The sequence below is a fragment of the Musca vetustissima genome, unplaced genomic scaffold, assembly GCF_032173495.1.
Source record: "Musca vetustissima isolate MV318-11 ecotype Yass unplaced genomic scaffold, APGP_CSIRO_Mvet_v1 utg8248, whole genome shotgun sequence".
Lineage (NCBI taxonomy): Eukaryota > Metazoa > Arthropoda > Insecta > Diptera > Muscidae > Musca > Musca vetustissima.
Genome location: NW_026877606.1, coordinates 90,495 through 116,466, shown reverse-complemented (window position 1 = coordinate 116,466; position 25,972 = coordinate 90,495). Strand labels below are relative to the sequence as shown.

Sequence of the window (25,972 nt, the reverse complement as noted above, 5' to 3'; positions counted from 1 at the left end):
TCTTTACAACATTACAAAGTCATGGTTAAAATTTTAGGTTGTGAAAAGTTTAGTTCAAATCGGATAGTTCGTTAACATGATGATATAAAATTTATTTTCAGCCAAATCTTGAGCATATTGTGGGGGAGGTACAAGAAGGAGTAGAGCGATGGGTCGGATATAATATGACCCCCTTTTGGGGAAGGTACTGGAACGTGTGGGCCGGTAGGTCCCACATATTACAATATTATACAGTCATGGTTATAATATTAAGTTGCGCAAAATTTGGTTCAAATCGTAAAGTTCGTTCACATGATATTGGAAAATTAATTTTCAGCACAATTTTGACCATTTTGTGGGGTTGGTACCAGAAGGAGTGGACAGGTATTCCCCATCGTCAAACTTGAATTAAGTTTGAAATAAATATTACGATGTGTAAAGTTTGGATGAAATCTGTTACTCCCTTTGACAGTTATTGTGCGCACCAGGCGGTCAGAGGGACATTTGTAAATCGACTCCAAACTGTCTAAAACGGCTTTGGTCCAAAGAAACATGGGGTCTAAAATCAACATTTAGATGAGACACATTTTTACCGTATCAAAGTGTATATACCCTCATTAGCTGAGGGTATAAAAATACAGTGCAAAATATTTTTAAAATAGGCCCTTATAAAGGTCCCGGTCCACTTTAAATATTTTCATGGCCATTGGCCTAATGATGTTCTTTTAATTACACATTTTAGAGGATGAAAGGCCTCTTCGTAGAAACTGTCCACTATATATGTCAATGTTTTTAGATAGCTCGCTATATTAAGTTCCTGACTCATTTGAGGTATTTAGAACGTCCTAGCCTCGTTTCCAATTTGAAACATCAGATGGTGAGAGGATAAAATTCTTCTTTAGAACATTTTTCAATTTAGTTACGCTCCATTTTCAATATTTTGAATGTCCTAATTTTATTTCAATAACCAAGCAAAGTATCCAGGTAAAAATTTGCAATATGTGTCAACTTTTAGATATTTTCAGAGGCTTTTTCTATTTAGGCGCATTTTGCAACCAAATGGACTGTATTTTAACCATATTAGAACTATACTACTTAAGATAAAAGCCACCAAATAACTACCTCAAGCTCAATAGGTTAGACGCATTCCCGACTAAAGTTATTTCTTAAACTCGGTCGCGGTGAAGGACTCGGTACAACACATCTTTTTTATCAATTTATATTTTTATTACCCAATTATCATCTGTTAACACCTAAAATTTCTTGTCTTGTAAAAACCATATATCGTATTAATATTTATTTTATTGTTAAAAATAAAATTTTATTAACACTTGTTTATAGCCTACATGTCCCCAGTATGTTGGTAGAGAGATAGGCCTATGTAAGCAATTTTTGCAGTACAGAGTCATTGTCCTCACATGCAGAGCAGACAGTATTGTTTGCCAACATGTTTGCCGTTCTCCATTACTAAGCAAAATTATTTAATGATAGCATCTATAAATGATACTTCTTGCTTTCTCTGTTTTCTTTTTTTTTGTATTTCCAGCACAAATAGCTACAGTTGCCTTCTGCATGCACACAACAGGAGACGAATCATTGCCTCAACATTTGAGTGTTTTATGTGAGTGTGGTTATTATTTAAACACCACCCTCTGGGGAATGCCAGACATCCACATCGACACTGTAGTCGTCTTCTTCGTTGTCACCATACATGCGAAGTAGAAAATCAGCTTGATATTGACAAGCAGAGAAAAACTTTTCAACTCTGAGGTTTCACCGCTACCGACACTTAAGGTTGACTGGGGGACCCCCATTATCATTGTAGCCTGCCGTCTCAGTCATCGAAAAACACCTTCCATAACAACACCATCCGCATCAGCATCGCCATAAACATCATGTCATCATTGCCCAATAACATCGATTATGACTACCTAATGAAATTCCTGGCCCTGGGTGATTCGGGTGTTGGAAAGACGAGCTTTTTGTATCAATACACAGATGGACGATTTCATTCACAATTTATATCAACAGTTGGCATAGATTTCCGAGAGAAGAGATTGGTAAGTATATGGGTATGAGTGTGTTTGTGTGTGATTGTTCGACTACAGGTGTGCTGTGTAAATGTTGCCATTAATTTAAATGTAAATTATGGATCTAATAGGCCTGTCAGACATTTGAATATCCTACACAAATGAAATGGAAAAATCTTGAAAAGATATTTTAAAAAATCTACGCTTATGCTAAGTGTTTAGAAAAATATTTTTAAAAAATCCACGCCTATGGTTAGTCATTGAAAAAAATATTTTTAAAAAATCAACGCCTATGGTTAGTCGTCCCAACATATTTTTAAAAAATCAACGCCTATGGTAAGTCTTTGGGCCCTCCAAAAAAAAAAAAATAATAGTAATAAATAAAAAAAATAAAAAATCAACGCCTATGGTTAGTCTTTGGGTACTCCAAAAATTTTTTATAAAAAATTCCACATACATATATTGTTAGTCTTTGAAAAAATATTTTTAAAAAATACACGTATTTGGTTAATTCATAAAAACATTTAAGTCTTGTGGTTATTTATATTACTTACTTAGCTGGCTTGTGACAGAACTTACGTTCCATAAGCTGAGCTTAGAAAAGATTTCCAGGCGCGTCGGTCCTTTGCGCAATTGTCTTCGACTTGATCTTACCAACGTATTCTTGGCCTTCCCCTTCTGCGCGAACCAGCTGATTCACTTTTATATACCTACTGGACTGGGGCATCTTCATCCATTCTCACAACATGACCTAGCCAGTAGCCGAAGTTGCTGCAGCTCAATACGTCTAACAATGTCGATGTCCGAGAATAGCTGGTACAACTCATGGTTCATTCGACGGCGATATTCACCGTCAACGCAGATCGGCCCATAGATTTTTCGGATAATTTTTCTCTCAACCACTCCAAGAGCTCCCTCATCTGCTTGCGCAAGTATCCGTGCTTCAGATTCGTATAACAGCACGGGTAGTATCAGCGTCCCGTAGAGTGTGAGTTTGGTCTGGCGAAGTCAATCAACCTCATGCCGTTGTCTGATGTTTCTTCATGGAGGCGGTATTTTCAGACGGTGGGACCAAATATATTTTTCCTTCCGATTTTTGCATTAAAATCTCCTTGCTGTTTCAAGGCGCTCGTAAAATATATCTTTGGTCTGTTCATCTTTATCTTCGGTCGGAGCATGGGCGCAAATGAGACTGATGTAGAAGAACTTCGCTTTTATACGGATTATAGCAATTCGCTCATCTACTGGAGTGAATCTGGAGACGAGGTCTTTTATTCTCCTGTTAACCATAAATTCGCAGGCAAATTCATGTCTCATTTCATGGGAGCTATAATACAGGGCGTAATCATCTGATTTACTTACGCCAGACCCTTTCCATCGCATTTCCTGTAAGGCAATAATATCGGCTTTGTAATTCTTGAGTACATCCGACAAAGCGAACACTGCGCCTGTTCTGTACAACGTGCGCACATTCCTAGTGCAGATTCGTAGATTGTGGTCCTTTATACTTTTGCGGGGATCGTCAACATTAGGGGGGTTTGGTTTTCTTTTTCACATCTACATGCCCGAATACAGGTCTTCCATATCTACAGGTCCATATTTTAAAATCTTCTGGATTCGTTTATACACAATATATTTTTTCGACACAGTACTATGATCGTTTTTGAAATGAAGTATTTGAAACTGGAAAATTAAAGCTGAATAATAATTGAAAATAAATGTTTCAAATTAACAGAAATTTATTCAAAAATCAGTTTCTACAAGGAAGCCATTGGATTGGAACCCAATTTTTCAGTAGCAAACCTCCCAATAAGACAAACAAATCATCGGGACAAGGAAAATCGCAGGGAGCAGCAACTAAACCCCCGGCTACTAAACCTCCGCCTGGAACTCCACCACCACAAACGAAAACAAAATTCGGCCCATTGGCGGATTCCGATCGAATTTTCACAAATTTATATGGTCGCCATGATTGGACCTTGCGTGGAGCATTAGAACGTGGCGATTGGTATCGAACTAAGGAAATTCTCTGCAAAGGACGTGAATGGATTGTTAATGAAATTAAAACATCCGGTTTGAGAGGTCGTGGCGGAGCCGGGTTTCCTAGTGGTCTAAAGTGGTCATTTATGAGTGGACCATCGGATGGGCGTCCACGATTTTTGGTAGTCAATGCTGATGAAGGTGAACCGGGAACGTGTAAAGATCGGGAAATTTTACGTCATGATCCTCATAAATTAATAGAAGGATGCCTTATTGCGGGGAATGCATTAGCGGCACAGACGGCTTTTATTTATGTTCGTGGTGAATTCTACAATGAAACCTGCAATCTACAATATGCTCTCGCCGAGGCCTATAAGTGTGGTTTAATTGGTCGCAATGCCTGTGATTCGAGTTATGATTTCGATATTCACATACAACGTGGTGCTGGGGCCTATATTTGTGGCGAGGAGACGGCTTTAATTGAATCCATAGAGGGGAAGCAGGGTAAACCCAGATTGAAACCACCATTCCCCGCTGATGTTGGCCTCTTTGGTTGCCCAACAATGGTAACAAATGTCGAAACAGTGGCAGTGTCACCGACAATATGTCGTCGTGGAGGTAAATGGTTTGCCAGTTTTGGACGTACCCGGAATTCGGGGACAAAGCTGTTCAATATTAGTGGCCATGTCAAGAGACCCTGTACGGTAGAAGAAGAAATGTCAATGCCACTGCGTGAAATTATCGAACGCCATGCGGGTGGTGTACGTGGTGGTTGGGATAATCTCTTGGCTGTTATACCCGGAGGTTCCTCCACACCTGTCATACCCAAAAAAGTATGCGATGATGTCATTATGGATTATGATGGCCTTATGGCAGCTAAAACTTCTCTAGGGACTGCAGCAATTATTGTCATGGACAAATCAACAGATATTATTCGAGCCATTGCCCGTCTTAGTCAATTTTATCGTCATGAAAGTTGTGGCCAATGTACCCCATGTCGTGAAGGTGTTCCATGGATGTCAAAGATTATGGATCGTTTCGTAACGGGAAATGCCGAACCGGTGGAAATTGATATGCTCTACGAAATATCGAAACAGATTGAAGGTCATACTATATGTGCGTTTGGTGATGGTGCCGCTTGGCCACCGCAAGGTTTGATAAGACATTTCCGTCCTGAAATTGAAAAGCGCATGAAGTTATATGCAGAGAAATTGCCACTAAAGAAACCTGTGAAGAGGAAGTGTAATCAAGGAGGGCAATAAAAATTTCGTTTTTTGTTTGAACTCTTTGTGAAAAAAATGGGTTAGCAATAATATTTGGTACTTTTTATGTTGAATATCTATACTTCTGATGTAGGGGTTCTAGCTTAAAAAACCCCTCTTTACAGGTTCACCATAGCCTTATATAGCTAGAAGACCCTATAAAGGTATTTTATAGATAGAAGCCTTCGTACAGATGTACTGTATCTAGATGGCCCGTTAAAGGGCCTAGAAGACCGATGCTATAAGAAATTATTTTTTTTAGTTTGCAGGTCTTAAAAGGTCTTCTATGGCAAGAATACCCTATACTGATCTTCTATATCTACAATACCCTATAAAAATTGTATTGGCTAAAATGTCTTCTATGGGTTGTTTGAGATATTCAAAACCCAACTTGAGTGATTGATGATAATTTCAATTCTAATTTTATTCTAAAATATTTCTAAATATTTTCTAAGTATTTTCTTCCGCTTGATCTTCCCATCGAACCCTTAATCTTCCACTTATGCGTGAAACACAGGTTGATAAAATCTCCAAGTACCTCAAAGCTGTAGTTTTCAATTTTATAGTTGGTCCGAGTCTACTGAACGTCTTGCACGTTGATACCTTCAGCTAGGCTTTATAACCATTTACTCCTTTTAAATCTGTTCAAAGGTGGCATGTTCGACCTATTATATCGATGCCATCGGCATAGGAGAGTAAAGTGTGCTGTTTGGGGTACAGAGTGCCATATCGGTAACCTGTTCACTTCGTATGACCTTTTCGAGCAGTATGTTAAATAGCTCACACGATAGGCTGTCGCCTTGTCTGAACTCTCGTTCGGTATTGGAGGGCTCCGAGAGATCCTTTCAGAAAATTTTCCTGGCTTCATTCTGACTCTTGAACATGTTCTGATCTTCTATTGAAGAAGACCTTTTGATCTTCTGATAAATTTTCTACAAAAATGAATTCTTCTATAGAAGACCTTTTGGTCTTCTGCAGAAAAGGACCTTTTGATATTCTATGAAATGAGACTCTCTGGTCTTCTATGAATTAAGACCTTGTGGTCTTCTATGAATGAAGGCATTGTGGTCTTCTACGAAAGAATACCTTCTGGTATTTTATGGCAGGAGACCTTCTGATCTTTTATGGTAGAATACATTCTGGTCTTTTATGGCAGAAGATCTTCTGATCTTCTATGGAAGGAGGAAGAACTCCTTTTGGTCTTAATGGCAGAAAATTTTGATCTTCTAGGGCAAAAGAGCTTCCGATCTTCTAGGGCAGAAGACTTCTGAACATCCATTAAAGAATACATTCTGGCCTTCCATGGGAGAATATCTTCTGGTATTCTATGGAGGAAGACCTTATATTTTCCTATGGAAGAAGACCTTGTCGTCTTCGATGGCAGAAGACATTCTGGTCTTCTAAGGCAGAAGACCTTGAGGTATTCTAAGGAACTAAACCTGCTGGTCTTCTAAGGCACTAAACCTTATGGTCTTCTATGGTGGAATACCTTCTGGCTCCCTGTTTTTTTTTTTTTTTTTGGCGACAGACCTCTAGTCATCTGTGGTGATAATCCTTCGGATCTTCTATGGAAGAATACCTTCTAGTCTTTGTGGCATTTATGGCAGAAACAGGCCTTCTGGTCTGTGTGGCAGAAGTTGAACTTTTGTGTACAATGGAAGAAGATTTTCTTGGTTTCTATAATAGAAGGTCTTTCGGGCTTTTATGGAAGCAGACCTACATCTACTCTTCTTCCAAAGTATGTCAGGTAGCTGGAGTAAGAAAAATATTTTCTAGATTTCTATTGAAGACTTCTGGCCGTCTATGGAATGAAGTTTCTAGGCTCCTTCTGGTTTCTTGTTCTATAGAAAAAATATCGGTCCAATATTTGATATAGTCCCCATATAAAGATACCTCCCCCCATTTTTTAAGAATTTATTTTTGGGGTTTTTTGGGATTTCGAGTCCATAGATAATCATCTTTGCATTCAATTCCTGACGTGGGTCGAATTTTTGACACTGCCTGATTTTCAATAATTCATTTCCAAAGGATGATGCTGGAATTTCGTTCTTCTTTAAAATACTCCTCACTCCTTTTATCCTGAAAATTCTCTCTAGTATTACGTATTGCTACTATTCGCAGGGTTGCCCTATACGCCGCCCTATGTCATTGCAGTAGCATTACGACACTCCTGCTCGTATCTGCTCTTATTATTATTATTGAGATAAGGACCTGAAGGGTTAGATGAGGCTTTTTTCATCTGTTGTGTTTGCATTAAGACGAGCGCGAACCTTGGCTGCTTCAAGAAAGTAGTCGGAATCGATATTCGCCTTCCTCGCGTTCATATGATATTTCTAGGCGCTCCTAGAATATGTCATTGGTCTGTTTATCTTTTGTCTTCGGTCAGAGCACCACTCGAGTTAATCTGTATACGAGGTCTTTCATTCTCCTGTTAACCATAAATCGGTAGTCAGCTATAATACTGCATTTGCGACTTATCATAAAATCACTTTAACATAATTTATGAAATGCATAAATGTGAAGAGATCCTTAAATGTACAGAATGATGCCGAGTATGTCCATATTTAGAAGACCTTTAAATATAGGACCCTGATATAGTTAGAAAATCTTTTCTATAGCTAGTAGATTCTACACAGGTCTTCTGAAACTAGAATAATATTTACAGGTTTTTTATAGCTAGACGACTCGATACAAGTCTCCTATAGCTAGAGGAATAGTGCCCATACAGTTAATGTACATATGTATATTTTATAGATATATGACCCTTTATATGTTTCCTGTATATAGAAAACCCTATAAATGAGTTATGTAGTCAAAGGGTCCTGGACACATTTCAATACCAATAGCACCTTATACATATTTTCTAATTTTTGTATCTTAAACTTTAAAAATATCATTTCCCAATTCCTATTTCAGATCTATACATCTCGGGGTCGTAATCATCGAATACACCTACAGCTATGGGACACTGCTGGTCAAGAAAGATTTCGTTCTCTCACCACAGCTTTCTATCGCGATGCAATGGGTTTCCTCTTGATTTTCGATTTAACAAGTGAAAAATCATTTTTGGAAATATCAAATTGGCTTGAACAGCTGCGACAACATGCCTACTCCGAAGATCCGGATGTTGTGCTCTGCGGCAATAAATGTGATTTACACGATTTTCGTGTAATTTCTCACGAACAAGCCTCGGCATTGGCCGAACGTTATAAATTACCATATATTGAGACGAGTGCATGTACCGGTTATAATGTTAGTAATGCTGTTGATCTCCTTGTGGGTAGAGTAATGGAACGTATGGAAAATGCTGTAGCGAATGCCGAGTTGGCACGATTAATGTCAAATACAAGATTAAATGCGATTAATCCACAAACATTGAGACTGGCTTTGCAAAAGGGCGAGGAACCACCAACGACGGGAGATGGTGTCAAACAAAGTTGTAGTTGTTGAAATGGAGGGTGGTGGAATTTTGTATTTGTTTGTTCCAGAGGATAATATAATCGTCCTGTTAAAAATTTAAGCTTAGTTAGAACTGCTGTTTGGTACAATAAATTTAAGTAAGTTTAATTATATTTTTATTATAATTTGTAGAATTGTATACATAACCCTATACATATATATGCTAGGTGTTTTTCATGTTTTTTAATCAAAAAATAATAATCTAACAAAAATAAATAACCTAAGTATATTATAAAATAATGCTCAATGATTTTTATAATTGAATGTTTGTTAAAAAACTATGTAGATATTTTATATTTATAATCAATATATAAAATATATATTTGTTTACTAATTATTAATTGTATGGTTTTTATATATGATTGGGAGGAATAAATAAATATCCCGCATTAAGGTATGTAACCGGATTTTCATAGCCCGTGTTTGCGTATTATCGTTGGTAGTTTATATGATCTATTCCAGAGACTTTATTGTTACGTTCTTGGACTTCACTTATTCCCGTGTAGACGTTGTTTTATTTCCCGATACAATTCGTACCAAATAAAACGCGGGTTCTTTCGGATTACGATTATTACAATGATTTTATTCACACAACTTTACTTTGCACTTTACTTTACACGACGGTTTCAATTCGCGATCTGATTCACAACTGACTCACTGCCTTTCCATTCCCTCTATTTATATGAGCCCTGCCTGTCGCTACAGAAGTTTCTAGACGATCTGGTAACACCTAGATCACGAACAATCTACCAATGCAACAAACACATTGAGTAACAATAACAACAACAAACTTACTGAGTGAACAATAACAACAACAAACTTGAGTAAACAAACTTACAATAACAACAACACATATACAGGCGAGGGAATAACAAAGAAAGAGGAATAACAACAACACATATACAGGCGAGGGAATAACAAAGAAAGAGGAATGACATTTAACAAGAATTGTACGACAATAACAAAATAGAAAATGAAAGAGGAAATGGAAGGATGTAGAAAAATCTATACAGTAGTTGTTGTTGTGAAGTTATTCAAATAAACTGCGTAGTACAAATTTACGTTACAATTCAAATTCTTAAATTAACGGACTTCATCTAAATTTATATTCGTAACATTGCCCCCCGCTTAAGCCTGTTCGTCCCGAATAGGCACAGTTCCCGTTCCGTAGGGGGTCAGCCGCTCCAAATGTACAACTTTCATCTTCGACCTGGGACTGTCGCTCCTCTGGATGCGATAAACGACGTCATTTATTTTCGTGACAATCTTGTAGGGTCCTTCCCAGTGCGTTTGCAATTTGGGGCATAGTCCTTTCTTTCGTTGTGGGTTGAACAATAGTACCAGTTGCCCTTCTTGAAACCCATCGGTATTTGCCGCTCGATCGTACCTTGCCTTCATGCGGTTGCTAACCATTTTTATTCGATGTCGGACTGCATCGTGGACTTTACTAAAAGAGTTTTGGCTGTCTTCATCTTGGTTCACATCGTCGTTTGGGGTAGCACCGAATATCAAATCGCCAGGTAGCTTTAATTCATTTCCGAACAGAACTTTGGCTGGGGTCCGGGATGTGGAATCATGAATGGCCGATCTATAAGCCAATAAAAACTTTGGAATATGCTCATCCCAGTCTCGTTGGCCACTGTCCACCACTTTCCGTAGATGTTCTTCAAGGGTGCGATTGAATCTTTCCACCATGCCATCTGATTGTGGATGTAGGGGCGTCGTTCTGGTTTTCTTAATTCCGTAGGAGTCACACATTTCCTTGAAGATCGCTGATTCAAAATTCCTACCTTGATCGGAATGAACCTCAGATGGAACACCATAGCGACAAATCCAATTTTTGCTGAACACATCCACAATTGTCCTGGCTTCTTGATTTGGGATAGCATAAACCTCCGGCCATTTACTGAAGTAATCCATGACCACTAAGACATACCGGTTCCCAGAGTCGCTTGTGGGGAACGGTCCAGCTACATCCATTGCGATTCTTTCAAAAGGGGCTCCTGAATTATACTGCTGCATGTAGCCTCGACTCTTCCGTGTTGGACCTTTAGCTTTTATGCACCTTTCACAATTGGCGATCCAGTCGGCAATGGATTTTTGACAGCCGACCCAGTAGAATCTCTGCTTTACCTTTTCAGCGGTCTTTGCTATGCCAAGATGTCCTCCACTTGGCCCATCGTGAAACTCCGACAAGACATCTCTTATTTTGGAGTCTGGGACGACGATCAAGTTCCGGTGAGATTTACCGTCCTCACTTTCCCATTTGCGATATAGGCAACCATCTTTTATAAGTAGGCTGTCCCACTGGGCCCAATAAGATTTTAAAAGAGGGCTTTCGGAGGTAATTTCTTTGCGACTAGGTCGCCTGCCCGTTTCTATGGCCGAAATTACTTTGCCCAGAATGGGATCTCTTCGTTGTTCCGTCGACCAATCTTCTCGCGACTCAAACTGCAATCGTCGGACATCCACGATATTCTCTTTGCACTCAGCCTTTGAGCAGTGGCTGTATTCTACCTTGCATGGCCGACGAGACAGGGCATCAGCATTACATTGTTTTCCGCCTTCTCTGTGCTCGATTCTGTTTAACGGTGACTCATTGGTGGACTGTTGAGCCATTCTTCTACCATCTTTCGTTGGGGGTGGTGACGATGACCTGGATCGTTTGCGCTTAGCTCTGCATTCGCGCGCAATATGACCTGCTTTATCGCAGTTGTAGCATCTAACCCTGTGCTTAGTCATCCCTACAAACTTTGTTTCTTCTATTACCCGCCTCATGGCGTCCTTGATCAAGTTAACGAGAGATTTGTGTTCGCAACATTCGGTCTCCAGTTGGCTAATCTTGTGGGTCTGGGGCTTAACAATCATTCTTGCCGTCTCTTGGGCAAGGGCAAACGACACAGTTTCGGCAAACGACGCTTTTGGTGACGCATATGTTGCACATTTAATCTCAGGGTCACGTATGCCATTCACAAAGGTTTCGATTTTCATACGGTCCAGCAATGGGTGATTCTCTCCTGGATACGCCATTAGCACCAAACGTTCCACCTCAGCTGCAAAGTCTTGTAACGTCTCGTTCGCCCTCTGTACTTTTCCCCTTAGTTCCATAAGGTAGATGTTTTGTTTATGTTCGCCACCGTACTTACGTTCCAGTGCAGCAATAACATCTTCATAGTTGCTTCTAGAAGCGACAGGAATACTCTGTATAACATCAGCAGCACTGCCCTTCAATGCCAGAAGTAGTGCAACCGCTTTGTCGCTGTCGTTCCACGAATTTCTAGAAGCCACTGTCTCGAACTGTAACTTGAAAACATTGAATGACGTAGAGCCGTCGAATACAGGAGGTTTGATTTTTAGTGTGTTATCAGGAGCTCGCACCGGACCACCTTTAATTTCCATTTCCGAAATTTTCTTCTCCAGATTCGTAACCCTGTGGTCGTGGGCCAGAAATTTCTCGTCAACCGACTGCACTTTCTTATCCAACTCTTTAATTTGGACCTCCACGGTTTCCACTCTCCTTCCAATAACTTCTGTAATGTTCTCGAGTTTCTCGTTCATTATTCTCGAATTTTCGTCAAACATTCTACAATTCTCTGCCTTGAGTTCATCTAACTTTCTGGAATTCTCTTCGAACATTCGTCTCGTGTTTTCTTCTATCTTTCTGGAATTCTCTTCGCTCCTTCTGGAATTTTCCTCAAACTTTCTGGCATTCTCTTCGAACATTCTTCTCGTGTTTTCTGCTAACATTCTGGAATTCTCTTGGAACATTTTAGCCAGCATTTCTCTTAAATCGTCACCCCTGGCAGCTACTGACGAGACTTCCCCACCGTTGGATTCGCCCATTTCCGATAAATCCACTTCATCCTTACTGTCAAACTCATATGTATCGATGTTCATACCACGGCGCTCGAACTCATCCAACAGGCGTTTTTGTAGCTCAGCCTTGTTGCCAGTAGAGGACAATTCCAATTTATTTAGCTCCTTCTTCAAGTCTTCCACTCGTAGATCCTTAAACTTCATCTTAGTATTATCGTAATCTCACTTCCGACACCAATTGTTACGTTCTTGGATTTTACTAAATCCCGTGTAGACGTTGTTTTATTTCCCGATACAATTCGTACCAAATAAAACGCGGGTTCTTTCAGATTACGATTATTACAACGACTTTATTCACACAACTTTACTTTGCACTTTACTTTTCACGACGGTTTCAATTCGCGATCTGATTCACAACTGACTCACTGCCTTTCCATTCCCTCTATTTATATGAGCCCTGCCTGTCGCTACAGAAGTTTCTAGACGATCTGGTAACACCTAGATCACGAACAATCTACCAATGCAACAAACACATTGAGTAACAATAACAACAACAAACTTACTGAGTGAACAATAACAACAACAAACTTGAGTAAACAAACTTACAATAACAACAACACATATACAGGCGAGGGAATAACAAAGAAAGAGGAATAACAACAACACATATACAGGCGAGGGAATAACAAAGAAAGAGGAATGACATTTAACAAGAATTGTACGACAATAACAAAATAGAAAATGAAAGAGGAAATGGAAGGATGTAGAAAAATCTATACAGTAGTTGTTGTTGTGAAGTTATTCAAATAAACTGCGTAGTACAAATTTACGTTACAATTCAAATTCTTAAATTAACGGACTTCATCTAAATTTATATTCGTAACATTATTTTTAACAGTTACACGCTTGTGGAGTATATTGATATGTATATTATATTTTATTGTTTAATCCAGATATCCTATTTTTAACAGTCCTGCATTAGCTCGATATGTATATTAACATTAAATATTTGTTCCATCATAATCATTGTTGACATCTCACTCCGATGAAGATTTATTTGGATGGTCTAAATCAGCTCACCTTCGATTGTAGCCAGTCCTTTTTCGGTAATAAATTTCTCAATAAATTTCTTTCCTGGTGACTTCGGACTCGGGGCTTTTTGGAATCGAATATATTTTAGACCAAAGACTTCTGACAAAGACAGATGTTGAGCATATCCGGCTCAAAGGACCAAATGCATGAGAAATTATCCGACTCGAAGGACCAACCATCTTTTTCGATAGCGATTTCAATTCTTTTTGTTAATGATTTTATTTATTTTCCTTTTTTATTTTTATTGCCGCTTATTTCGTTTCTTCGAACGACCAAATGATGTTAAATCGCTTCTGATTTTATTGAAAATATAAATTCGCTAGACTGTCATAGAAATCTTAGGGTATCTTATTCTGTGCACATATCACTAGAACTACTTGATTGTCCCTTGCTGAGTGCATTATCAGTTGGGCATTGCATCAAGTCGCTTGACGGCAGCATTTGGGGCGCATATAAGGAAACCTTGTTGATCCCTTCCAAAGCGATAGGTCGGTCTCTTCAGACCTGTCAGAACGCCTGAGAACTGCAACAGGGTATCTCCTTATGGCAATAGTGTATCATCTTCACGAGATGACGAAGATAGCAATATGATTTCGGGCAAATGAATATGGGCATATCCATCCTGTAGATATGCCCCTATTCATTTGCCCGGCAAGTCTACTCAACTTACTGCAGAAGTTCTGCGGCTGCATTTTTTAATTTGGAGACAAGACCAGAACCAGATTGAATCAAATAAGATAAATGATATACATATAAATCTGCTACAACAAACAACCAGTTTGTTCAGGGTTCCCACCATTAACACTTCTATTGAACTCGTAGATCGATAGGGTACCCTTTTTCCGTAAATACTCCATGATCTTGTTGTTAACTACATCCACACCTCTTTGTGGGCATCCTCACGCACTATTTTCGTCGATCACAGCGTAACAGAGTTCATCTCTGCAGTGATTCCTGTTGTTGCTGCGATCTTCCGCTTAAGTGCAGTCCGGTTGGTTGTCTAGAGATTCTAACATGGTCGGGTTGAAGTGTTTTCGACGTCCTCAAACAGTACGACACGATTGATAGTTCAACATCGGGGTTACGCCCTATTCATAATCGATTCCATTCGACTATATTGTTTTAAATTTCCTCAAGTAAAATATTTTTTGTTTAAGGGAACCCCCTCCATTCTCTATTTTTTATTTTTAAGATTTTAAATGGGCTGGTAAATGAATACCAATGCTTGTTAAGGTTTGTAACTTGGCACATATATATTTGAAGATTTAAAAAGGAAGAAAAATAATTTACCAAAATTTGTTGTTGTTGTTTTGTTGTTGTTTTTTGGGTTCAAAGAAAAGTCCATATTTTCGATGGCGGGCATGATAACTCCACAATGGAACATCGGAATCCGAAAATTCCAACTGTGTTAGAAAGAGGACATGTCTGGCTCTCGTATGAACTTCACCGATTGGCTTTATCCTAGTTCATACGAGAGCTACACACTCCCAGAGAAACGTGTCAAAATTTGAAACCGATTGGATTATTAGTTTTTGAGTTATCGTGCCCGCCATTCGTTTTGAGAAAAACGCGTTTAAAGTTTGAAAAGCCCTTTAGCCGTCACTTGATGCTGACACAATAAATCAGCTATATCTTCAAGAGTTCTTGAGATTTTCACTTGAAATTTTGTAGGAACATTCTAGAATTAGAGTAGGTACGAATTAAATCAAAAAAAAAAAATTGACACCGAGAATGGGGGGGTCCCCTTAATTCAGACAAAAGAAAGTGTCTGAATTTTGGTATCAGTACGACTTCCACTCAAATGGGGCGCATGCTTTTTAATCATGCACCAAAGACTGTTGACATATCGATGATAAAATCTCCTCTTTGAAACGAAGTTCAAGGTTGTGTTATTAAAAAAAGTAATCAATTTGACCATAACCCACTTTAAAAATAAAAAAACTTGTTTTTATTTTTTTAACAACAAGAAAGGCATAAAGCAGGATTACTTAAAAAAGTTTACAATATTTTTAAAAATGTTCTAATAATCAACCTCGTCATAAACACATGGCAGGGCAATGACAGGAGCTAGCGTCACCAAGAGGAAAATGGCAACACTTAACAAGCAAGGATGCCAACCAATTTACAAAATTCAAGGTGGCGTTGTTTCTATGATACGATAGATGGCAGCATCGACACTGAGAACAGACAATAACAGACTAATCATCTACTTAGTGGCTAGCGCCACCAAGAGAAAAATGGCAATACTTAAAAGGCAAGGACGCCGACGACGTTAGATGTCAGTTTCATCACCTAGGATAGGCTACAACAGACCTATCATGAAGTACTTAAATAAAATAATATAATAATAAAATGATTAAAGAAGCTAACATATGGACTAATATGGAGACTATAGCATTGGTTCGTAGAAGCGCTATCTATGCTCGCCACAGAAGTAACAGATGAAACAAATGTCGCAATATAGATTTATTACAATTGTCTGCAAAGAAATCTATTAGGTTCTGAGAACTTTAAATCCCAAATTAAAGCCACTTCAGTTGGAAAATATTTTCGAAAACGATTAACACTATACATCATATTTACAAGTTAATAAAAATCGCCTATTTAATAAATTATTGAGTATATTTGATCTTAAACATCTAATTAAATTATAAATAATTCACAAATCCTAATACTACAGCTAAAATAATGCTAAATATGCTTAAAGATCGGCTCATAGCACCATTACGTTCCATAATCCATTTATAGTAATACTGTACATCGGCGTAGACACCTATAAAATATAAAAATCAATATTAAATACAGATCACTAATATTTATATAAATTAATGTCTTACCCGGAAAACCAGGTTGGGCACAACCTGAACCCCATGACACTACACCAACGAGAGTGTTATTGTAAACCAGTGGACCACCAGAATCACCTTGACATGAATCAGTGCCACCACGAAGATGACCCGCACATAACATACCATTCAAAATGCCATTGTTATAGGAAATGGAACACACCGTTTTCGATATGGTTGTGACATTGGCCGTGAGCAGAATTGGCGATAGGGAACCCTAGAAATGAACGGAGGACAAATTACAATGATAAGAATTTTCCACATTAATTCGATTTCTTTTAGCTTACCCTTTCCGTCTTACCCCAACCCGATACCTGACACACCACACCCGTTGGTGTTGACGCATTGGCAAGTTTAATCGGTTCCACTGTCAAATGGGTCTTATTTGCCGGTAAACCAGTTTTCAAAAACATCAAACCAACGTCATCGCGCATTGTATCCATGCTGAAGGTGTTCATATAGGCGATCGATTTGACATCCGAAACAATTGTGCCATTGACACGTTCAAAACGATTCAAGGCACCCAAGACAACAACAAATTCATTTGGTTTGCGATAACGTTTTTTCTCACTACTACAAAGGGGAGAGAGAGAGACGAGAGAGGAGATGGAAAGAAATGAAGGTTACCGTTATGTGCTTTGGGTGTCAAAAAACTATATTTATTACAATGTAATTACAAAAAATGTGACAATCCAAAAAAACCTATTATTTATGTTTATTGATTATCTATCTGTGCCGAAAAAGCAGAGATCTTTCGTCATCGGTACTTACTTGTATAGACAATGTGCAGCTGTTAGCACTTTATTAGGTCCAATCAGGGATCCACCACAGATATGACCGCTGCCAAAACTACTTTCATAACGTTTCAATCGTATGGATACAACATATTTAGTGTTACCCGCCACAGCTTGGGTGCCATTGATAATACGAGGGTCAGCCAATGTTGATGAGATAAAAAATAAAGCTATAAGAAGAAGTAGAATGAAATATTAGGTTGGATTTTTGCTAATTTCATACAGGTATAAAATATTGTATCGTAAAAACATTTGACAAGAGGTATAAATATTTTTGATTAGAGACTTGTAAGCATTTCTTAAGAAGATATATGGATCTTACGACAAAAAAATGTTTTGTAATGAATACTGCTCTGGCAGTAAACGAGTTCTCTCAAGAGCTGGGAGGAGATGTAAATCTGCATTCCGTGGTTAGTTTGCAAGATCAAAAAGAAGATCTTTCGTTGAAATTATATTGTCTTCGAAAACCCACACGGTCGATTGTAACACATGGGCGTAAATCGAACCGTACTGAGTATTATTATTGCCTTACAGGAAATGCGATGGAAAGGGTCAGGAGTAAAAAAATCAGACGATTCTGCACTGTATTATAGCAGCCATGAAACGAGACATGAATTTTACTGCGGATTTATGATTAAGAGGAGAATAAAAGACCTCGCCTCCAGATTCACTCCAGTAGATGAGCGAATTGCTATAATCCGTAAAAAAACGGATTTAGAAACATCCGACAATGGCATGATGTTGATTGACTTCGTGCCAGCAATAATATTGTAGTTAGCAGCATCAGCTTGAAGCATCTCGATATACACAAGAACACCTGGGTTTCTATCGATCAAATCCATCATGTTGTGATAGGCGGAAGGTATACATCCAGTGGAGCGAATTATTTAACTTTCGTTAAATTTTGTGAATTATGCAATTGACAACACATATATTTTATCTTATTTAGTCATCTCTAAGTTGATAAATTACAATATGATGTATATATAATTTATGGTTACTTTGAATAGAGATGGATATTGACATAAGCAATCATGACAATAATCTAGAATAAGAATTTTCTAGACTGAAATTATCTAGAATAAGCAACGCGTATATAAAATAAGTTGTAACAAAGAATTGCAGTCTCAATTGTTAAGTATTGTCTCAGTTATTAACGACCGTCTCAGTTGCTAAGTATAAGCTCAGTCAGTAACTTTGTCCCATAAGTTTGAAGTGCTGTAAATAAAGTTTAACAAGCCCCCGTATTGAGACTGTGTTAAATTTCTGTGGAAATCACTGGACCATTAAGAAATAATTTTCAACAACCTTGCACTCGTCTTAATGGGAGCAAATCGAGATGTACAGGAGACAGAACGAAGTCCGAAAATTTTACCAACGTGCATGGTCAGGAGCATGCATCACCTGATTAGTACATTTTGACTAGAGGAATGCTACCCAATCCGCTCAGAGATGTTTAAAGCCATGTCTGCGTTCGACATTCCTGCGAAACTAATACAGCAATGCAGGATAACTATAACTGGCACAAGGTCAGCAGTTAAAGTAGAAAAGGACCTCTCGGAGCCCTTCAATACCCCTTTGAACGACATCCACATTCTAACGAATTGGGAAGGACTCTGCCAATGTGGGACTGGCAATAAAGGGCGGGAATACCAAGCTGATGGTATCAACGCGTCCAGTAGGCTCGGACCAAGTGTGGAACTTGAAAACTACAGCTTCGAGCTGGTGAATGATTTTATATACCTAAGTACCGCCATAAACCAAACTAATAACATCAGCTTTGAAATCCGGAGAATAGTGTTAGCCAACAGATGATACTATGGTCTGGTCTGAGTATGGCCTGAGTAAGCAATCTGTAGCATGGGTACTTGCGCAAGCAAATGAGGCAGCTCTTGAAGTGTTGGAGAGACAAATTCTTCGAAAGATCTGTGAACGCTGAATATCTTCGTCGAATAAGCCATGAGTTGTATCATCTATTCTCGGACATCGACGTAATCAGTCGTATCAAGCTATTGGCTAGGTCATGTGGTGAGAATGGATGATTATGCTCAAAAGGCATACAAAATGGAAAGATCAAGTGGAAGATAACATTTCGGACGCGCCTGGAAATCTTTTTTAAGCTCGGCTATGGAACAAATGCTCTGCCACAAGCAAGCTAAGTAAGCACGAGGCTACCTTTCTTATTATACCATGACTACAAGTTAACTACTAAATATTATAGTTAGGAAATCTTTAATTTATAATATATATTTATAAAACCCAATCCCCCCTAATGCACACCGTTATCTATGTAAATGTTCTGTTGTTTTTTATTGTACTATAAACAAGAAATGATTCAAACATTTTATCAGAAAATGTTTTGAAGATAACGACAATGATGAAAAGAATTTCGTTTTGTTTTGACGATACGATTGATTATTAAACAGCAATTAATAACACCTAAGTTTCACGGAATGTCATTACCATGAAATGGCATTGGAATCTCCATAAGTATGTGTCAGTATATACATATATGATTCATAATTAATCGGAAAAAATGCACAATTATAATGCCATGTCTTATAAAACGGAAACCAATATTTGAAGAACCCAAAATTAACTAAAGATGATTTAAAGGAATTTTGAAGAAAAAAAATTAAAAACTTTTTTGTCAATGACATTTTATAATCCCTTGTGCATTTTTTATGCCAGTGAGCAGAAATTCCACAAGGTGTGGTGATTTTTTCGGAATTGTTCAAATATTCTACAACCACGGAAAACATAATGTATGTGGATGATTGTACATACATGGAATATTTATACACTGCGTATCATAACTATAGACGCACCCATAATTCAATTGGTATTTTAGTTGACAAATAAAATGGACCCATTAAGTTATTGTTCACAATAAAACAATCAAAAACACATATTATTCAACAAAAATAATTAATTTATTCTTTATGGTTTCGCCGAATTCTGCACTTTCAAAATTGCTGGTGTTGCATAACTATAGACGCACTTTTACAAAATTAGAAAAAAAATATTTTTTAAAACTTAAATAAAATAAAATAACTTTTATAAATAATGGGTAGGGCCTCCCTTATTTTGAATAAGTTCAAAAATTTTATCCATCACACTGTTGATCAAAATTATTCGCAAGTCTTCATCGATTGACCGCCATTCATCGAAAATCACTTCTTGGAGGTAAAATACAGTTTGGTATTGGAGGTTTTCTGCATAGACACGATGAGTCAAGATTCCACACATGTTCTCGATCGGATTTTGGTCGGAAATTTTAATATTTTTCGATTTTAACCATACTTGAGTATGGCGACTTTTATGAACTGGTGCGTTGTCCTGCTAAAAAACGAGTCCTTGATTGTTGCTGCTTTCCCAAAATGGCAATAATTTGTCTTCCAAGACTTGAACGAACTCCATTGAATTCATTCGACAACTGGGAAATGTCAAAGTGCTGTAAATAAAGTTTAACAAGCCCCCGTATTGAGACTGTGTTAAATTTCTGTGGAAATCACTGGACCATTAAGAAATAATTTTCAACAACCTTGCACTCGTCTTAATGGGAGCAAATCGAGATGTACAGGAGACAGAACGAAGTCCGAAAATTTTACCAACGTGCATGGTCAGGAGCATGCATCACCTGATTAGTACATTTTGACTAGAGGAATGCTACCCAATCCGCTCAGAGATGTTTAAAGCCATGTCTGCGTTCGACATTCCTGCGAAACTAATACAGCAATGCAGGATAACTATAACTGGCACAAGGTCAGCAGTTAAAGTAGAAAAGGACCTCTCGGAGCCCTTCAATACCCCTTTGAACGACATCCACATTCTAACGAATTGGGAAGGACTCTGCCAATGTGGGACTGGCAATAAAGGGCGGGAATACCAAGCTGATGGTATCAACGCGTCCAGTAGGCTCGGACCAAGTGTGGAACTTGAAAACTACAGCTTCGAGCTGGTGAATGATTTTATATACCTAAGTACCGCCATAAACCAAACTAATAACATCAGCTTTGAAATCCGGAGAATAGCGTTAGCCAACAGATGATACTATGGTCTGGTCTGAGTATGGCCTGAGTAAGCAATCTGTAGCATGGGTACTTGCGCAAGCAAATGAGGCAGCTCTTGAAGTGTTGGAGAGACAAATTCTTCGAAAGATCCATGTTGTCGGATGAATTCAATGGAGTACGTTCAAGTCTTGGAAGACAAATTATTGCCATTTTGGGAAAGCAGCAACAATCAAGGACTCGTTTTTTAGCAGGACAACGCACCAGTTCATAAAAGTCGCCATACTCAAGTGTGGTTAAAATCGAAAAATATTAAAATTTCCGACCAAAATCCGATCGAGAACATGTGTGGAATCTTGACTCATCTTGTCTATGCAGAAAACCTCCAATACCAAACTGTATTTTACCTCCAAGAAGTGATTTTCGATGAATGGCGGTCAATCGATGAAGACTTGCGAATAATTTTGATCAACAGTGTGATGGATAAAATTTTTGAACTTATTCAAAATAAGGGAGGCCCTACCCATTATTTATAAAAGTTATTTTATTTTATTTAAGTTTTAAAAAATAATTTTTTTCTAATTTTGTAAAAGTGCGTCTATAGTTATGCAACACCAGCAATTTTGAAAGTGCAGAATTCGGCGAAACCATAAAGAATAAATTCATTATTTTTGTTGAATAATATGTGTTTTTGATCGTTTTATTGTGAACAATAACTTAATGGGTCCATTTTATTTGTCAACTAAAATACCAATTGAATTATGGGTGCGTCTATAGTTATGATACGCAGTGTATACATAACCGATATTGTAAGTATCATCCATCTGATAAATATAAAAATATCCGCCACCAAACCCACATCCAACTGAATATAATGCTCAATGGAGATCAGATTTCGACCTCGAATTACTCCAAGATATTGGTTGTAACGTTGGTCAGTAAGTTCACGTAATCTGCACAAACCCCAGCTATTTGAAATAAAATAAGAAGTAGGACGGTAATAGTTTAACTTGTTCAAATCCCTTTGTAGTGTTCGAAACTCTTGGATACGAGGTAATTAACCCGCTAAGAATCCTAGTAGTATATCCTTGAGGAGTCCACGACCCTTGAATCAAGACAAGGATAGTGGTAGGGCGACATTGTGGTTTGTGAATGTAAGTAATACAACATGGAAGACCATTCAGATCGGTCAGAATGCCGCTCTGAGAATTGCAAAAGAAAGTGGACGTTGTCATAATTTTACACACTTCCTCCAAACGCGTCAGGAGAGATCTTCATGATCCAGAGAGAGAGGTCCAAAGGCACCAGCGCGAACCTCTAGATCAACAGGCCTATAGGCAGGTCCAGACAGAAAACAATAGCGTATGAATGATAATTCGTATACCTTATGAATGCCATTCGTAGACGCAAAGGAGAAGTAGCTGTGCAGCTATACAAGAATAGTATTAACACACACGTTGGTTAAGAATTGTTGACTCTATACCTAACACAGGACTAAAATGTGGACTAAGAACCCACGATACGTTTCATCTTCCTGAATTTGTAAAAAACTTTCTCGCTTCGCGTTATGTTCATTTAGTCACTAATTATAACATAATGCCACGAATAAGATAGAAAGTGGAAGATAACATTGCCGAAAATGGTATTTCAAATTAGAAAAACTGCGCAAAAGACCGACGCGTCTGGGAATCTTTTTTAAGCTCGGCTTATGGAACAAAAGTTCTGTCACAAGTCAGCTAAGTAAGTAAGTAATTATTAACATTAGGGTAGATATTGAAAAATTAATTTGCATGACTATTATTGGATTTGGAATTTCAGAAGATCAGGGTTTCTTGAAAAATCATTTTAATATGTCCAAAAATATCAATATCGAACCAATTTTTGGACTTCTAACGTTTTGTCCACAAAATATATATATTGAATGGTTTTTCTTATTTTTGGTTATCGCAATTATTTTTCACAATTATTTCAAATGTCACAATAATTTCATTTTATATTCTTAAATGTACGTTTTTTTGCGATTTCCAAAAATTAATTTTTAAAGAGAAATTTGTTATCTCAGAATCCATGCAATTGATATTTCATATCACATATCACACTGAGACCTTCACATACTTATTCCGCACAGGAAAATCCATAAATTGGCAAATTTCCACATTTTATTTGTTTATTCAATTTTGCGATTTGTTTTTTGTTTGTTTTCCGAATTTTTTCAAAATTTATTGCACACCATTAAATACCGCCTTTTACCGAACACTTTGCTTTTCGATTTTAGACTAACGGTTCCAATCAGTAAACGTTAAATATTGGTTTGGTTTTTTTTGTTTTGCCACCAGATGCCAGAATATTGATATGATAAGATTCGAAAACTAATCAATGGTTGAACATCCTCGTCGTATACCAACCAAGAACACATTGAAATCTTATCTTGACATTTGTTCTTGTCGCTTTTGGAGCGACGAGAGAGAAATGCTCTTTGGAGAATTGAAGCCCGTTAAAAGTTATAATTTTCTGATTTATATGATAAAATGGAATGGGATTTTCTAAAAGGGGCTAGGTAGGTATTCCCCTTTTGTTAGCGTTAACTCTTTATCGGTAAGATTAGCAAATGTTGTCTACACCCTACATAATTATTGTTGTTATGATATGACGTTGATTTGCTGCTAATAATTATACGATTTTGAAATGTTTATTCAAACACCATTTATGTTTACTTGAGTTCGAAATGATCACGGAAAGTTAATATATAATGCCTAATGCGTCGTCAAAAACCTATTCTAACCCTTTAGCAACAATCTAAAATCAATATTTTCCTAAAATTCATTAATTTCCAGTTGCTTAGCTTCAATACAACAATTTTTCGAATTTCCATAAATTTCTAAGTTCGCATTCCTATAATGTTTATTTCATTGAAACGCATAGAAAGTACAGAATTTCCCCTAACCAATAGTGAAAGTTTCATGGAAATATATCCATTCGTTACGGAGTTATAGCAATTTGAAGTTGATCTTGTGTCAAAATATATCGGCTACACGATTCTGTTTGCCTAATACCTCAAATGCCAAAATTGCTAGTTGACAAAAACCGAAAAATCCATTCAAGTAGCTGTGAGTGTGTGTGTAGCCCCATTTGAGTGTTTGATGTTTGTTATTTTACAAATTCTGAGCATACTTTTAGGCGTTACATTTTAAACTCACTGCATTGGAATTTTAAATGTAATTCTATTGAATTGAAGCGCCTGAAAGTATGCTAAAATTTAATTCTCAAACTTACAAGTGACACAAGCACATGATCTGGCAACACAGTCGCACTGTTCTGGTTTTTGTGAAATGCAAATTCTTCAGTTTTCCCATTTGAGGTAATAGGCAAACAGAATCGCGTAGCTGCTATATTTTGATACAAGGTCAACTTCAAATGGCTATAACTCAGAAACTAATGGATGTATTTTCATGAAACTTTCACCAGTGGTTAGAGGAGATTCTGTAGATTTTATATGACAAGGAGTCGTGTGCACAACTAATAATAAATTCATGTAAATATGAAAAGTTGTTGTCTTGACTTTCAATTGCTGGGAATTGGTGATTTTTGGGAAAATTTGCTTTCTACAGCCTCTATCATACGTTGGAGTGTATATAAAATCTGTCATGTGCACCGGCGACCCCACAAAGCGTATAAATTCTTCGTCTCTTAAAATCTCGATAGTGCTTCCAATATTTAAAATAGAACTGTGAAATGTTGCACATACTAAATTTTGACTACTCCTAGGATGTTTGGTATTGAAAATGGTATATAGGTCCACGTTTCGGTATAGGCCTCATATAAGGGTAAATTCAATTATTCGGTATTTGTATACCCTCAGCCTTATGGCTAATGAGGAAGGTATATACACTTTGATACGGTGAAAATGTGCCTTATCGAAATATTGGTTTTAAATCCCATGTTTCTTTGAACCAAATCCGTTTCAGAAAATTTGGAGTCGATTTACAAATGTCCTTCTGGCCGGCTGGTGCTGGTGGGAGTAACTGAGTTCAAATTTTGCACATATTAATATTTCTTCCAAACTTAGTTGAAGTTCGAAGATGGGGAATATCGGTTCACTCCTTCTGGTCAACATTTTATTTATATATCCAACATCAAGCGAATGGAATGTCCGATTTGAACCAAACTTTGCGCAACCTATTATTTTTACCAAGCCTACATCAAGGTTGAAGATGGGACTCATCGGTCCACTCCTTCTGGTACCTCCCCCACAAAGGGTCAACATTTTTAATATTTATGAATCCAATATCGGGCAAATGGAATGTCCGATTTGAACCAGACTTTGCACAAACTATTATCTTTGCCAAGCGTAGATCAAGTTTGAAGATGCTACTCCCTTGTCCACTACTTCTGGTACCTCCCAAACAAATGGTCAACATTTTCAGTGTTTATAAATCCAATATCAAGCGAATGGAATATCAGATTTGAGCCAAACTTTGTACAACCTATTCGCTTTACCAAGCCTAGATCAAGTCCGAAGATGGGGCCCGTCTGCCCTCTCCTCTGGTACCTGCCCCCAAAAGGGTAAATATATATATATATATATATATATAAACTTGTAAATTTTATTTGAATGACCGATTTGATCAACATTAAAAGCGAAAAAACCTCCTACTCCTGAAGAAAACTACTTTATATATTTGTTTGTGTTTTTTTTTGACCTTA

At 37.6% G+C, this 25,972-nt stretch overlaps 3 protein-coding genes across 3 annotated transcripts; 2 read left to right on the top strand and 1 right to left on the bottom strand.

Moving 5' to 3' along the window:
* The first annotated feature begins 1,858 nt into the window (after nt 1-1,858).
* Nucleotides 1,859-8,701, top strand: LOC133322252 (ras-related protein Rab-27A-like). The gene is made up of 2 exons (XM_061531267.1): nt 1,859-2,039; nt 8,168-8,701. Exons 1-2 carry the CDS (start codon nt 1,875-1,877, stop codon nt 8,699-8,701), a joined length of 699 nt encoding a protein of 232 aa, XP_061387251.1. The 5' UTR covers nt 1,859-1,874.
* Nucleotides 2,302-5,251, top strand: LOC133322258 (NADH dehydrogenase [ubiquinone] flavoprotein 1, mitochondrial-like). Its single transcript, XM_061531273.1, has 2 exons — nt 2,302-2,345; nt 3,805-5,251. Exons 1-2 carry the CDS (start codon nt 2,302-2,304, stop codon nt 5,249-5,251), a joined length of 1,491 nt encoding a protein of 496 aa, XP_061387257.1.
* Nucleotides 8,702-16,266: 7,565 nt separating the features above from the next.
* On the bottom strand, nt 16,267-23,426 carry LOC133322251 (trypsin eta). Its single transcript, XM_061531266.1, has 5 exons — nt 23,384-23,426; nt 17,236-17,428; nt 16,752-17,037; nt 16,456-16,681; nt 16,267-16,391 (listed from the first exon to the last, which is right to left on the bottom strand). Exons 1-5 carry the CDS (start codon nt 23,424-23,426, stop codon nt 16,267-16,269), a joined length of 873 nt encoding a protein of 290 aa, XP_061387250.1.
* Between the last annotated feature and the right edge of the window lie 2,546 nt (nt 23,427-25,972).